Source organism: Canis aureus, chromosome 2 (assembly GCF_053574225.1).
Source record: "Canis aureus isolate CA01 chromosome 2, VMU_Caureus_v.1.0, whole genome shotgun sequence".
In the NCBI taxonomy this organism is placed as follows: domain Eukaryota; kingdom Metazoa; phylum Chordata; class Mammalia; order Carnivora; family Canidae; genus Canis; species Canis aureus.
Window position 1 is genome coordinate 55,713,671 of NC_135612.1, and position 11,514 is coordinate 55,725,184.

Genomic DNA, 11,514 nt, shown 5'->3' on the forward strand with positions numbered 1-11,514 from the left:
ATCAGACAGAACTGGTGGTTCCTATAGCAATCTGTACATATATCTTTTACACTTTTTATAGTAATATTTTACATATCTCTTTCTCACACTGGATTGTGGTCTTCTTGGGCAAGATGTGTTTGTAATTCATCTTTGTGTGACCACTTCTTAGAACAATGCTAGAAACATGGTAGACTCTCTAGGGATATTTGAATAAGCTTATTAGTGATTTAACATCGCACCCATTCTTAACAGTAGCTAATAGCACAGCTGGAGTCAGGTCAGTATGGTAGGAGGAGTAAGTCTAGAACCATGAGTCCAGTACAGATGCCACTTGCCACGTGTGGCTGTTGAGTGCTTGAAATGTGACTAGTCTGAAACAGGATAACTGTGAGTGTAAAAGACATAAAATTTCAAAGACTTAGTATGAAAAAGAAGTAAAATATCTCAATATCTTTGATATTGATGGCTTGTTAAAACAAGAATCTTTTGGACATATTGGCTTAAATAGAATGTATCATTAAAATTAATTTCACCTGTGTTCTTTTATGTTTTAATGTGGCTGCTATAAAATTTAAGAGTATAGGGGCACCTGACTTACTCAGTTGGTAGAGTGTGTGACTCTTAATCTCGGGGTCTTAAGTTCAGGCCCCATGTTGAGTATAGAGTTTACCTAAAAAAAAAATTAAGATTACACATGTGGCTCACATTATATTTCCATTGGACAATAATGATCTGAGCATTCATTCATTGAACGAAGATTTCTTGAGCACCTCCTTTGCACCTCCTCTGCTAATCTAAATGATAGGAACAGAACTATAAAAAAGATGGACCAGGGCAGCCCGGGTGGCTCAGTGGTTTAGTGCTGCCTTTGGCCCAGGGCCTGATTCTGGAGACCCAGGATCGAGTCCCACGTCGGGCTCCGTGCATGGACCCGGCTTCTCCCTCTGCCTGTGTCTCTGCCTCTCTCTCTCTCTCTCTCTGTGTCTCATGAATAAATAAATAAAATCTTAAAAAAAAAAAAAGATGGATCAGTACCTGACCTCAAGGAGCTTACATCATAATGGAGAGAGAGAGACACAGAACAGGAAACAGACATGTAAACAAGATGATTTTGGATAGTATAAGTGCTATGAAGAAAGCAAAACTTGAAGGAGAGAGTGAGGGAGGTTCAGGAGGATGGTCATGTGAGGTCTTCTTGAGTTGGTGGGATCAGAACCAGAGAGACAAGGGAGGGTGTAGGACATGGGATATGGTACAAATCTGAATGGACAGTTTGGATGCAAACTTAAAAGGTATTTGGACAGGAAAACTCATAGGACTATTGTAATCAGAGGAATTTGGGATTGGCCAGAACTGAGGTAGATTCCCAGGTGTCTGGCTAGGACAGCCAAGTGAGTGGTGGTGCCACAATATGTGAGAAAGCTGGCATGGTCTTGTGGCAGATGAGGAACTCCATTTTGGCCATGTTGAATGTGAGGTGTCTGTAGGATGCCCATGTGGCAGGGCTGAGGGAGGAGGCCGGTGCTAGGGCCCGTTAATCTGGGATCTCTCAGCATAAGCATGGGCACCAAAACCAAGTGTGGATGAGAAAGCAGAGAGAAAAGGTGGCAAACGGAGAGGAGCCTCTGGCCCAGGGAGCACATGGGAACATGTTTGTGCATGTGCCTACATTGAGGGGAAGTCACAAGGCAGCCAGGGAGTTCAAGATATGAGAGAGAAGGGGATCCCCGGGTGGTGCAGTGGTTTAGTGCCTGCCTTTGGCCCAGGGCGCGATCCTGGAGACCCGGGATCGAGTCCCACGTCGGGCTCCCGGTGCATGGAGCCTGCTTCTCCCTCTGCCTGTGTCTCTGCCTCTCTCTCTGTGTGTGACTATCATAAAAAAAAAAAAATATATATATATATATATTTATATATATATATATGAGAGAAATATATATATATATTTATATATATATAAATATATATATATATTATGAGAGAGAAGGTAAAACTCACACAGCCAGGTTTGGGTGGGTGTTGGTGGAGGGGCTGCATTGGCCTCAGGGATTGGCTGGGAGGAGACAAGGGGGCTCAGAGGAGGTATTTGTTGTCCAGAGGAAGAGGGAGTTTAAGGATAGTGACAAAGGAGTAGTTGTGGAAGAGGGTGATATCCAGGTCAGAGGTAAGGACATCTCTCTAGAAAACTTGGATATATCACAATTTGGGCCAAGCTTTTTTTTTTTTTTTTAATTCATGAGAGACAGAGAGGCAGACATAGGCAGAGGGAGAAGCAGGCTGCATGCAGGGAGCCGGATGTGGGACTCCATCCGGGGTCTCTAGGGTCACACCCTGGGGCTGAAGGCGGTGCTAAACGGCTGAGCCACCCAGGCTGCCCTTGGGCCAAGATTTTATCATTATGTCCTCAGAGTTGGACGTAAGCCTCCCAGAAGTACCAGGAGAGGGGATTAGGAGAACTGGCTTTGGAAAAGTTGAGTGGCCCAGGAGCAGGTAGGTCACAGCCTCTTTGTGGCTCATTTTCCTCATCTCTAAAATGAGCCGAATGATGTCGTCAGCTCCCTGGCAGCTGCACGCTTAGCACACTAAGTACATGTCACCTCTCTGGGTCGCTTGAGCTGCATTCTGTCTGAAACTCTCGGTCCTTCCCTTCGGGGACAGTAGACCAATCCAGGCTCAGTCCCAGGGGGCTTGCTGAGACCTAGTCACCAACATGGTCAAGCAGCCAGGGCGATACTTGGCACCCTTCCTCTCTACAAGCATGGGGCTTCTGTGGGACTGTGGTCTGAGGGCAGAGCCTTTGCCTTCCAGTCCTGTTCCCTACGTAGGGTCTCCCGCAGCTTGTCCTGTGGCAACCTGGCCTCCAGGAACCCTGCCTGGAATAGAAACGAATTCCCCACGCTCTGGTCTCATTAAATCCGCATTTCTCCCAGTGTCAGTTTCAGTCCAAAAAGTGGGAATTGCAGGAGACAGCGGCGTTCCGAGCAGCGCAGGGTGAGCACTTGGTGCCTACCAGCTCAGCTAATCCCACCCTACCCTGACCTGGGTCACGCCCATTGGACACAGAAGGGAAAAGAGCCGTGAGTTAAGTAACTTGACCAAGGTCAACAGCAAGTGAGCGAGCACCAGGGTTTGAACCGGGGATTCGGACTCTGCACCGATTGTGCCTGCTGCCCGCCGTTGGCTGCTCTCAGAGAAGATCCAAGGTTTCAGGATCCTCCGTGCCTCCTGTCCCTGGGCCTAGGGCTCCCCACGCGGACGATCCCGCGGCCCTTCCCGCTCGCACACCCCGGGTCTGGCTCGACCCGAGCCCCCCAGGTGGTCCACGACCGGCTCCCGGCCGGGCGCCCCCGCCCCCCAGGGCGCGCGCCTCGGGGGACACCTGTCCCGGCAGGGTCTGTCTGCCCCTCCCCCCGGCCCCGGGCCCGCTCGGCTGCAGGGAGCTCCCGGGCGGCTGCGGGCCGGCGCGTCGAGGGGGCGCTGCTGAGGGCGCGGCGCGGGACGCCCCGAAGGGCACGGCCGAGGGGCGCGGGCGCTGCCGGAAGCTGGGGCGGGGCGCGGCGCGGGATGCGCTGAAGGGCGAGCGGCGCGGCGGCGGCGATGAGTGCGTCTGCGGCCACCGGGGTCTTCGTGCTGTCCCTCTCGGCCATCCCGGTCACCTATGTCTTCAACCACCTGGCGGCCCAGCACGAGTGAGTGGGGCGCGCGCGGCGGGGGTCGCGCCGGGGCGGGGGGTGGCGGCCAAGTGGCCTCCGCGCCGCGCGCGCCCCAGCAACTTTTCCGCTGGGGCTGGAGCCGCACACGGCGGGGCAGGGGCAGGGGCAGGGGCAGGAGCAGGGGCAGGGGCAGGGGCAGGGGCAGGCAAGGGGAGGGGAGGGGAGGCGCGCGGGGGGCGCGGGGGGCGCGGGGCCCGGGGGCAGGGGTCGGGGCGGGGGGCCTGGCCGGGGCGGCGTCCTGGACCTGCGGCAACGGTGCAGGAGCCAAGGCTGGGGCGCGCCCCTGCCCGCGCGGTGCTGGGGGTCCGGGTGACGGAGGTCAACGAGGCCATGCCCCTGCCCTTGAGCAGCTCTGGGGCAGGGCTGTGGGGGTGCAGACCCCACCAGCGACCAGTGTGGCCAGGTTCTCTCGGGTCATGCCGTGCGCCTTTGCCATTTCCCAGGGACCTTTCCATGTATGGACACACACATACTTCTCATTTCTTATTAATTTTAGAAACTGTTGTGAATGACTAGCAGAAATAGCCGTGGACCAGCAGGCAGAGACCTGGGTTCGGGGCGTGGCTTTGGCACTACCCGGGTGGCCTGACCTCAGTTTTCTGGTCTGTCAAATGGCCCGTATTTGTATCGTGTTGTCCGGATCCAAAGAGACCTGTTTGTGGAGGGGCGGAGGTGGGGCGGGCGCGGGGGGCGGGGGGGCGTGTAGGACAGAGCAAGGAAGCGAGGCAGAGCGGTTCAAGGCCAAGGAAATGGGTGGGGCTGGCTTTTGGGTTTAGTTCAAAGCAGTGCCTCAGTCTTGTGTGAGGGATCCCTGGCTAAGCCACCCTGCACCAGGCAGCTGCAGGCCTGCCCAGGCAGCGGGGAAAGGTGCCAGGCCTCCGTGCCTGCTGGTGCTCCTTGTTGTCTGTGGGGACGAGGAAGTTAACCTGTTATGTTTCCCACAGCAGTTGGTGCTAAGGAAATTGCATCAGTCTGCATGCAGCAAACCCTCTCCAGACCTTCAGGCTGCAGATAAGTGTCTGCCTATAGGGCAGGGACTTCTTTCTCCCCTTCCCTCTCTGCGGGGACCACCACTTGGGGACAGCCTTATCCAGATGGGCCCCATCCATAGTGAGCACTCCGAGGCACTGGCAGTGACTGCTCGTGGTCTGTCCCAGTCTCGGGGTGCAACTCCTGGAAGACACAGCTCTGGGCAGCAGATGTCACATGGCTGTGAATATAGTGCCCTGCATTTCTACAATGGCATTATAGGCAGCTCAGCAAATATTTATTGAATACATATTCTGTGCTTGACACTGTTCCAAGTGTTGGGGATATAGCTATGGACAAGCCAGGAAAGGGGGAAAGCAGGTGTTGAGACAGACATCACTAAAATGTGGCAACATGAGTGACTGAGAAGGGGAATGGTGGTCAGGGGAGGCTTCTTGGAGGAGGTGACTTGAGGTGTAGGAGGTGACACACAGGAAGTTGTGGAGACAGAACCTTCTAGATAGGGGAACGGGGAGCAGTAAGAGGAGATGGGCACGGTGGTTGGGCAAAGGGGTATTTTGGAGGGGCAGCAGGGCCAGTTTGAGGATGACTCTGAGATTTTGGCCTCAGCCGCTGGCAGGATGGTGATGGCATTTACTGAGCACACACTGAATTATGTATTGCCGTATATTATTGAGCACATTGCTAACCCTGCAGAGTTTTGAATAATTGGTTCCAGTCATTCTTCTCCTCCCCTTGCAGGTTAAAATCGCAGTGGCTCTGGCTCCTCTGTCTTCTTCCTCCACTCCCCTCTCCCAAGTCCCCTTACACATTGGCCCCAGGCCTGGACTAGCATGTTTCCTCCCTGCGGTTCCCCCTGGCGCTGGCACTCTCTGCCCCGGGGCCATGGCACAGCCTCCCCAGGAGCTTCCTTGCCCTGGCCCTGGGATGCTTCTTAACTTCCTGCTCCCTTGCCCTTGCTCACGCTGTTCCCTCAGGACTTGACCTGAGATCTGACCTGACGGTTGAAGCCATTCCTGGACTTCATGGCCTGGGGTAAAATGCAATGTCTTTCTTTTCCAGACCCTCCCCCTAAGCACATGTGTGTTCTCCCTCCACCTAGCCCTCTTGGATTGTACTTTTCCCACGGGAGTTACTTTCCTGTGGTCAGAACGTACCTTACCAGGCCACAGCTCATCTTAGTATCATTTGGCTCTGCTCAGGGCCTTGTGCACCCCGGGCATTCGCTTAGGTCTGAATTAGTTGGATTAGTCGAAGCTTTCTTCCCACCACACCTTTTACAAAAGTCTAAAAAACAAGAAGCAAGGCAGGGTAAGGAGTCAGAAAAGATTGGGATCTCTGTCTCTGTTTCTGTTTCTCTCTCTCACACACACACACTTTCTCTCCCTCTACTCATGCTCACCCATAAATATCCCCTCTGAGTGGGTGTCCCTTCATGGAAGGACGTCAGTAATCCCCCTCATTCCCAGACTAGCAACTTTTTCACCCTTGGGTTTGTCTCAGCCCTTCCCCACACCTCACTCCCCCCCTGCCCCCCCCCCCCCAAGTCCCTGCTGGATCCATTTCTCCCTGTTCTAGGAGGTTCTGTACTTGGTAGTCACTGGGATGCATACAGGATCTGCTGCCCCAGTTTCTCTTCATTCTGTGCTCCTCCCCCAGGTGGCGAATGTGAGAGGACAGGTGAAACAGTTTACACTGCTCTCGCATACTTCAGAAGAGTGCTAGCTGCGTGGTGGTGCTGGTGTAAGTGTAGGCCCTTAGTAGGAGCAGGGATGGGGTTATTCCCTGGCCACCACCTGCCTTGGGCTGTGATTAAAATGCTTGTCAGCTTACACAGCACACCTAACCTCTTCCCTTTTCATGGGATGCTTCAGTCCAGTATCATGTTCCTGATCCCAATCAGCTTCCTTTTCCATCCTCTGCTCCTTTGGCTTTCCCCTACTGGAGGAGCCTAGAGCAGGCACTAATGTGCACCACTAGAAATTTCCTATTTCAACATCTTACCTGGACATTGACACAGTCATTCTCATCCTTATCATAGAAGTGTGTCATCCATCCACCATCTGTCATCCATTCCTTCTGCTATCCATCCATTATCCATTCATTCACCATCCACCATCCATCTATCCATCACCCATTCATTCACCATCCACCATCCATCATTTGTCATCTATTCATGTATCTGTCCATCATCCATCCATCCATTCATCCACCATCCAGTCAATTGCCATCCACCACCCATTCCCACCATCAATCATCCATCCATCATCCATCCATTCATCCAACATCCATCATCTATCAATTCATTCACCCATCCACTATGCATCATTCTTCCATGCACCATCCATTTATCTATCCATTCATCCACCATCTGTCATCCATCTGTCCATCTATCCATCCATCATCCACCATCCACCATCCATCCACTATCCCCCATCCATTTTCCAGTGTCCATTCATTCATTATCTACCATCCATCCATCCATCCATTTCTCCTTCCTGGCTTCTTCTCCCCCTCCTTCCCTCCCTCATGCATTCATCAATTCTTATATACCCTCATAGAAGTCCCCAGACAGACTTTCTTTGTCATACTCATCCAGGTATCCTGAAAAAAGTTGCATGTTCCCATGCCCCACTCCAAGGTATTTTGTAGGTGGAGAGTGGCATTTGGAAATCTGGGTGCTCCTGATGTCCAAATCCTTTTTTCCCCCCAACTCTTGGGGCCTGCGGCCAGGGGCCAGGGGCCAGGGATACAGCTTTCCTGCACCTGTGACCAGTCTCCTGGGGGCCCATCTATCTGCAGGTTGGATGGATCGCTTCCCACCTCCTGACTGACCTCTCTTATGCTGAGGGCAGGTTTTTAACACCCATTACAGCTGAAGGGTGTGGAGTGAAATCTAGCATGAGTGTGTTCCCTCAGCTGTTGGTAGGTACTGTTAGGTTGTAGAACCCATGACTGAGAAAGGTACTTTCAGAAGTTCCAGGGGCATATGGCAAAGGTTATCCAGAAGTTCTCTTGTCAAACTGTGGTGCTGTGCAGGGGTTTCAGCTGAGGAGTGGTGCTTGTGGCAGCCCTCAAAGGCTTTGAAGAGGCTGTGGTGTGCAGGCCATTGGAGAGGGCCACAGGATCCTTTGTCTAGAACTGAAAGCCCTGTTTGGTAATGGAGCTGTAAGAGAGTATCCCTGTAGGACCAGAGGTGACATCCTGGGTGAGAGAGCTCAGAGTCCATTGAAGTAGGACCCTCCACATAGACAGGGACATCCTCCATTCATCCTCAGTGCCTGGCAGATAGGAGTGCATCATAAATTTTATCCTTACTATGTTTTTTTTCCTTACTATGTTTTAAGATTAATTAATAAGCAGATGATGAAATGACATGACTTTGCTAAGGTTGCAGAGTTAGGTGGTAGCATAGTAGGTGCTGAATCCAGGTGTCTTGACTGCAAACTCAACCAAGCCTCGTGCCCTAGTGCTGCCCCACTAGGGAGGGGCCTTGGCCCCCGGTATGGTGTCTTTTCCCTATGCCCATCCTTGCCTCACCTTACTGTCTGGGTGAGGGGTTAGATGCTGGCTTGCCGGTCCTGGGTGTGGGCAGCTGGCTTTATTGTGGCCGCAGGTCTGGCCCAAACTTTTCCTTGTTCATCCTTTGGCTCCTTTGATTATATACATGACCCGTGGCCCTCCCTCCTTGTCCTCCTGGAAGATATGTGTAGTCAGGACTCCAGGATTTCCTGGAGCTCAGTCTGAAGGTTTCTGGCTAACACTGAGGGAGGGGGCAGATTCAGTGGTTAGGCCCATCAGCCACTGGGGAACAGGATTTGGACGAGCAGGTAGGTAGAGGCAGGGGGGTAGTGGCCATCTTCAGGGTGGGGTGGGATGGTGTGGAGGATGCAGGTCTGTGCAGGTGCACAGGATGGGAAGATTGAGGACCTGGTGGTTCCAGTTTCTGAAAGTCACATGGGTGGCCTGGGGGGGCAGGGGCAAAGTGCTGCAGCAAAGCCAAACCTCACTAACCCCACAGCTCTTGAACTGTGTGGGCAGAGGCAGAGGTGGGAGCGAATGCATTCAATAGCCAGGAAATTCCACGCACCAACATGTTTATTTCGATAAGTGACCACCTCCCTGTTCTGGTCGTTGCAGTTCCTGGACGATTGTAGGGGTTGCTGCCCTCATCTTGCTCCTGGTCGCCCTGCTGGCTCGTGTCCTCGTCAAAAGAAAACCACCCCGGGACCCCCTGTTCTATGGTACGTCTCCCTTGGAAGGGAACTGTTGGTGTCCACCAAACGGCACAGCTCTTGGGCCTTTGCCTTCACTGGCTTGTGCCTCCATGAAGTCGGTCTCCAATTCCCTGAGTTCCCTGGTGAAGTGGCAGGAAGTGGAGGAGTAATTCAGGACAACACAGTCCTCCGCTCCAGACCAACAGGGCCTCCAGGCCACAGACCCCGCCCCTTCCCAGTGGGGATCATGGAGGAAAGTCTTTGGCAGGGCTAGGCAGGATGCCCCTCCGTGCCTCCCCCCACCCCCTACTCCCCAGCCGTGCTCTGACCTCTGACCTCCACTCTTGCAACATCTTACTGTGCTTCCTGCCTGTGCTTTGCTTCTTGCCGCCCCCTCCACCTGGCCTGGAGCTTTGCTGCACAGTGTCTTGGTCTACACGTTTGTATAGTGAGGAAAATAATATTGCTCGCCATGGACGGTTGCTACAAACATTCAATAATATTTATAAAATACTCCAACAGTGCCTGAAAAATACACATGTGCATTGCATAAATAAAAACTCCACCAACCAAGCACCTGGCCTGGCCCTGAGCACTGTAGCCATATCAGCTTATTCAGTTGGCATAACAAATACCCTCCACTTACAGATGAAGAAGCTGTCTCAGAGACACTGAGAATTGTGGTCAAGGTTTTCACTAAGAACATCATTGACCCCAGAACCCAGAACCCACACTCTGCTTTGGGCCACACTGCCTCAGGCTAAGCTGCCCCCGTCTTCAAGTGCTTCCCTTGCCGGAAACTTGACCCGACATTTCCTCGTTCAGTTTCTGCTTCAGGAATGCTGCATATCAGATGCCTCCAGATCGCGGTGTCCTGGAGCAGAAACAGACATTTTCTGTTATCTCCCCCCACCCCCCTGCCAGCTTTACTGAGATATAATTGACATCTCACACTGTACAGGCATGAGGTCTACACTGTGATGATGTGATAGGCATCTACACTGTGAGGTGGTGACCACAACAAGGTTGTTCACCATAGGGTCCCTCGCCTCACATAATGACCTTTTTTTGGTGTGTGTTGAGAACAGTAAGTATGCAATGAGGTGTCGTTAACCATAGTCACCACACTGTAAAGTAGATCCCTATGACTTACTCATCTTTGAACTGGAAGTTTGTACCCTTTGACCAGCATCTCCCTATTTCCTCCAGTTGCCAGCCTCGGCAACCACTGTTCTAGTCTCTGAGCTCAACTTGTTTAGATTCCACAGATAAGTGAGATCATATAGTCTTTGTCTTTCTCTGAATGTCTTATTTCACTTAAGATAATGCCCTTGAGATCCATTTATGTTGTGATGGATGGCAGGATTTTCTTCTTTTTTTATGGCTGAGTAATATTCCATTATGTTTATGCATATCTTCCTTATCCATTCATCCATCCATGGATGCTTAGGCTGTTTCCATGTCTTGGCTACAAACATTTATTTTCTTTGCTCATGGGTCTGCAGGTTGGCTGAGACTGCTGTGCTTCGGGCTCTGGGGCATGTTCAAAGCTGTACCATGTTTCTCCTTGTTCCTGGGCCAGTAGCTCCCCAAGATGTCCCCTTCTCATGGCAGAGGAGACTTAGAGTTGGCCATTCCATTGGCCAAATCAAGTCATGTGGCTGAGTCCATCATTAGTGCCATGGGGAATATTCTCTGCCCACAGTGGATCTTGGCAAAGATGGGGAGGGAAGAAGAATTCTAAGTAACTGATTTCCCAACTTGCGTATAAAAACCCTGGCCCTTAGGTCAATGATGTAACTTGCCCAAGGTTGGATAGCCAGTGGGTAGATGAGCTGGACCTATCTGACTTCCGGGCTCACACCACCTGCCTTTGTCTGACCCTAGACTACCTTTCTAGAGTGGTCTCCTGCCACTGTCTTTCCACCCCACCCCATGGAGTCCACACTTAGCTGCCTTCTGTCTCTCCCAGCTCCCCAGGGTTGGGCACCTTTGCTCCAACACCCTTAGTCCTGTGCCCTAGCGTGAGCACACTGTGGCCTCAGAACCAGGGCCTGTCACCTCTGACCCAGCTCTGACACTCCCATCAGCCTCAGTGATCAGATGCTGAACGCTTTCTTTCCCGGGAGACATATGGTGGCTGACTGCCTGCTGGCTGATCTCAACTGCAAGATCTGGTTCACAGGCCTGGGAGGCACAGGGAGGCAGGGCCTACAGGGCAGGGCACATGGGGGCCTTGCACTCCTGTGGAGGGTGTGAACACTGAGGCCCTGGCTGCAGACTCGGAAGGGTTGGCTTCCCTTCTCTGGGACGTCACCTCTCCATTTATTTTATCGTGGCTGCTCTTATGTCCACCTTTGAATTCTTGTACTCCCCATGCCCACCACATGGCTTCTGGTTTGTTACAGTTTGAAAAGGTAGCCTTGCTGATAAACTGACAGGCACAAGTTTGATCCCTTGCCTTGTAAAAAGTCTAATTCCTTAGCTGTTTGTTGCTGGTGGTTTTAAGCCTGTTTAGGAGATTCTCACCACCTGAGTGAGATTCTTGGAGACAATGTGGCTTTGCTTCTTTCATACTCAACTATGCCATCTCTACCCATTTTAAACATCACTGG

At 52.1% G+C, this 11,514-nt stretch overlaps 1 protein-coding gene across 9 annotated transcripts in view; it reads left to right on the plus strand.

Moving 5' to 3' along the window:
• Positions 1-3,497: 3,497 nt before the first annotated feature.
• TM6SF1 (transmembrane 6 superfamily member 1) overlaps positions 3,498-11,514 on the plus strand; it is a 58,718-nt gene continuing 50,701 nt past the window's right edge. For 3 of the 9 annotated variants that reach the window (XM_077873841.1, XM_077873850.1, XM_077873877.1), the window contains exons 1-2: positions 3,500-3,668; positions 8,823-8,926. In XM_077873841.1, coding sequence (XP_077729967.1) covers positions 3,577-3,668; positions 8,823-8,926 — 196 coding nt within the window. In that variant the 5' untranslated portion in view covers positions 3,500-3,576. Of the gene's footprint in view, positions 3,669-8,822; positions 8,927-11,514 lie in introns of all 9 variants that reach the window. The other 6 variants (XM_077873857.1, XM_077873901.1, XM_077873867.1 and 3 more) reach the window with 4 other exon arrangements.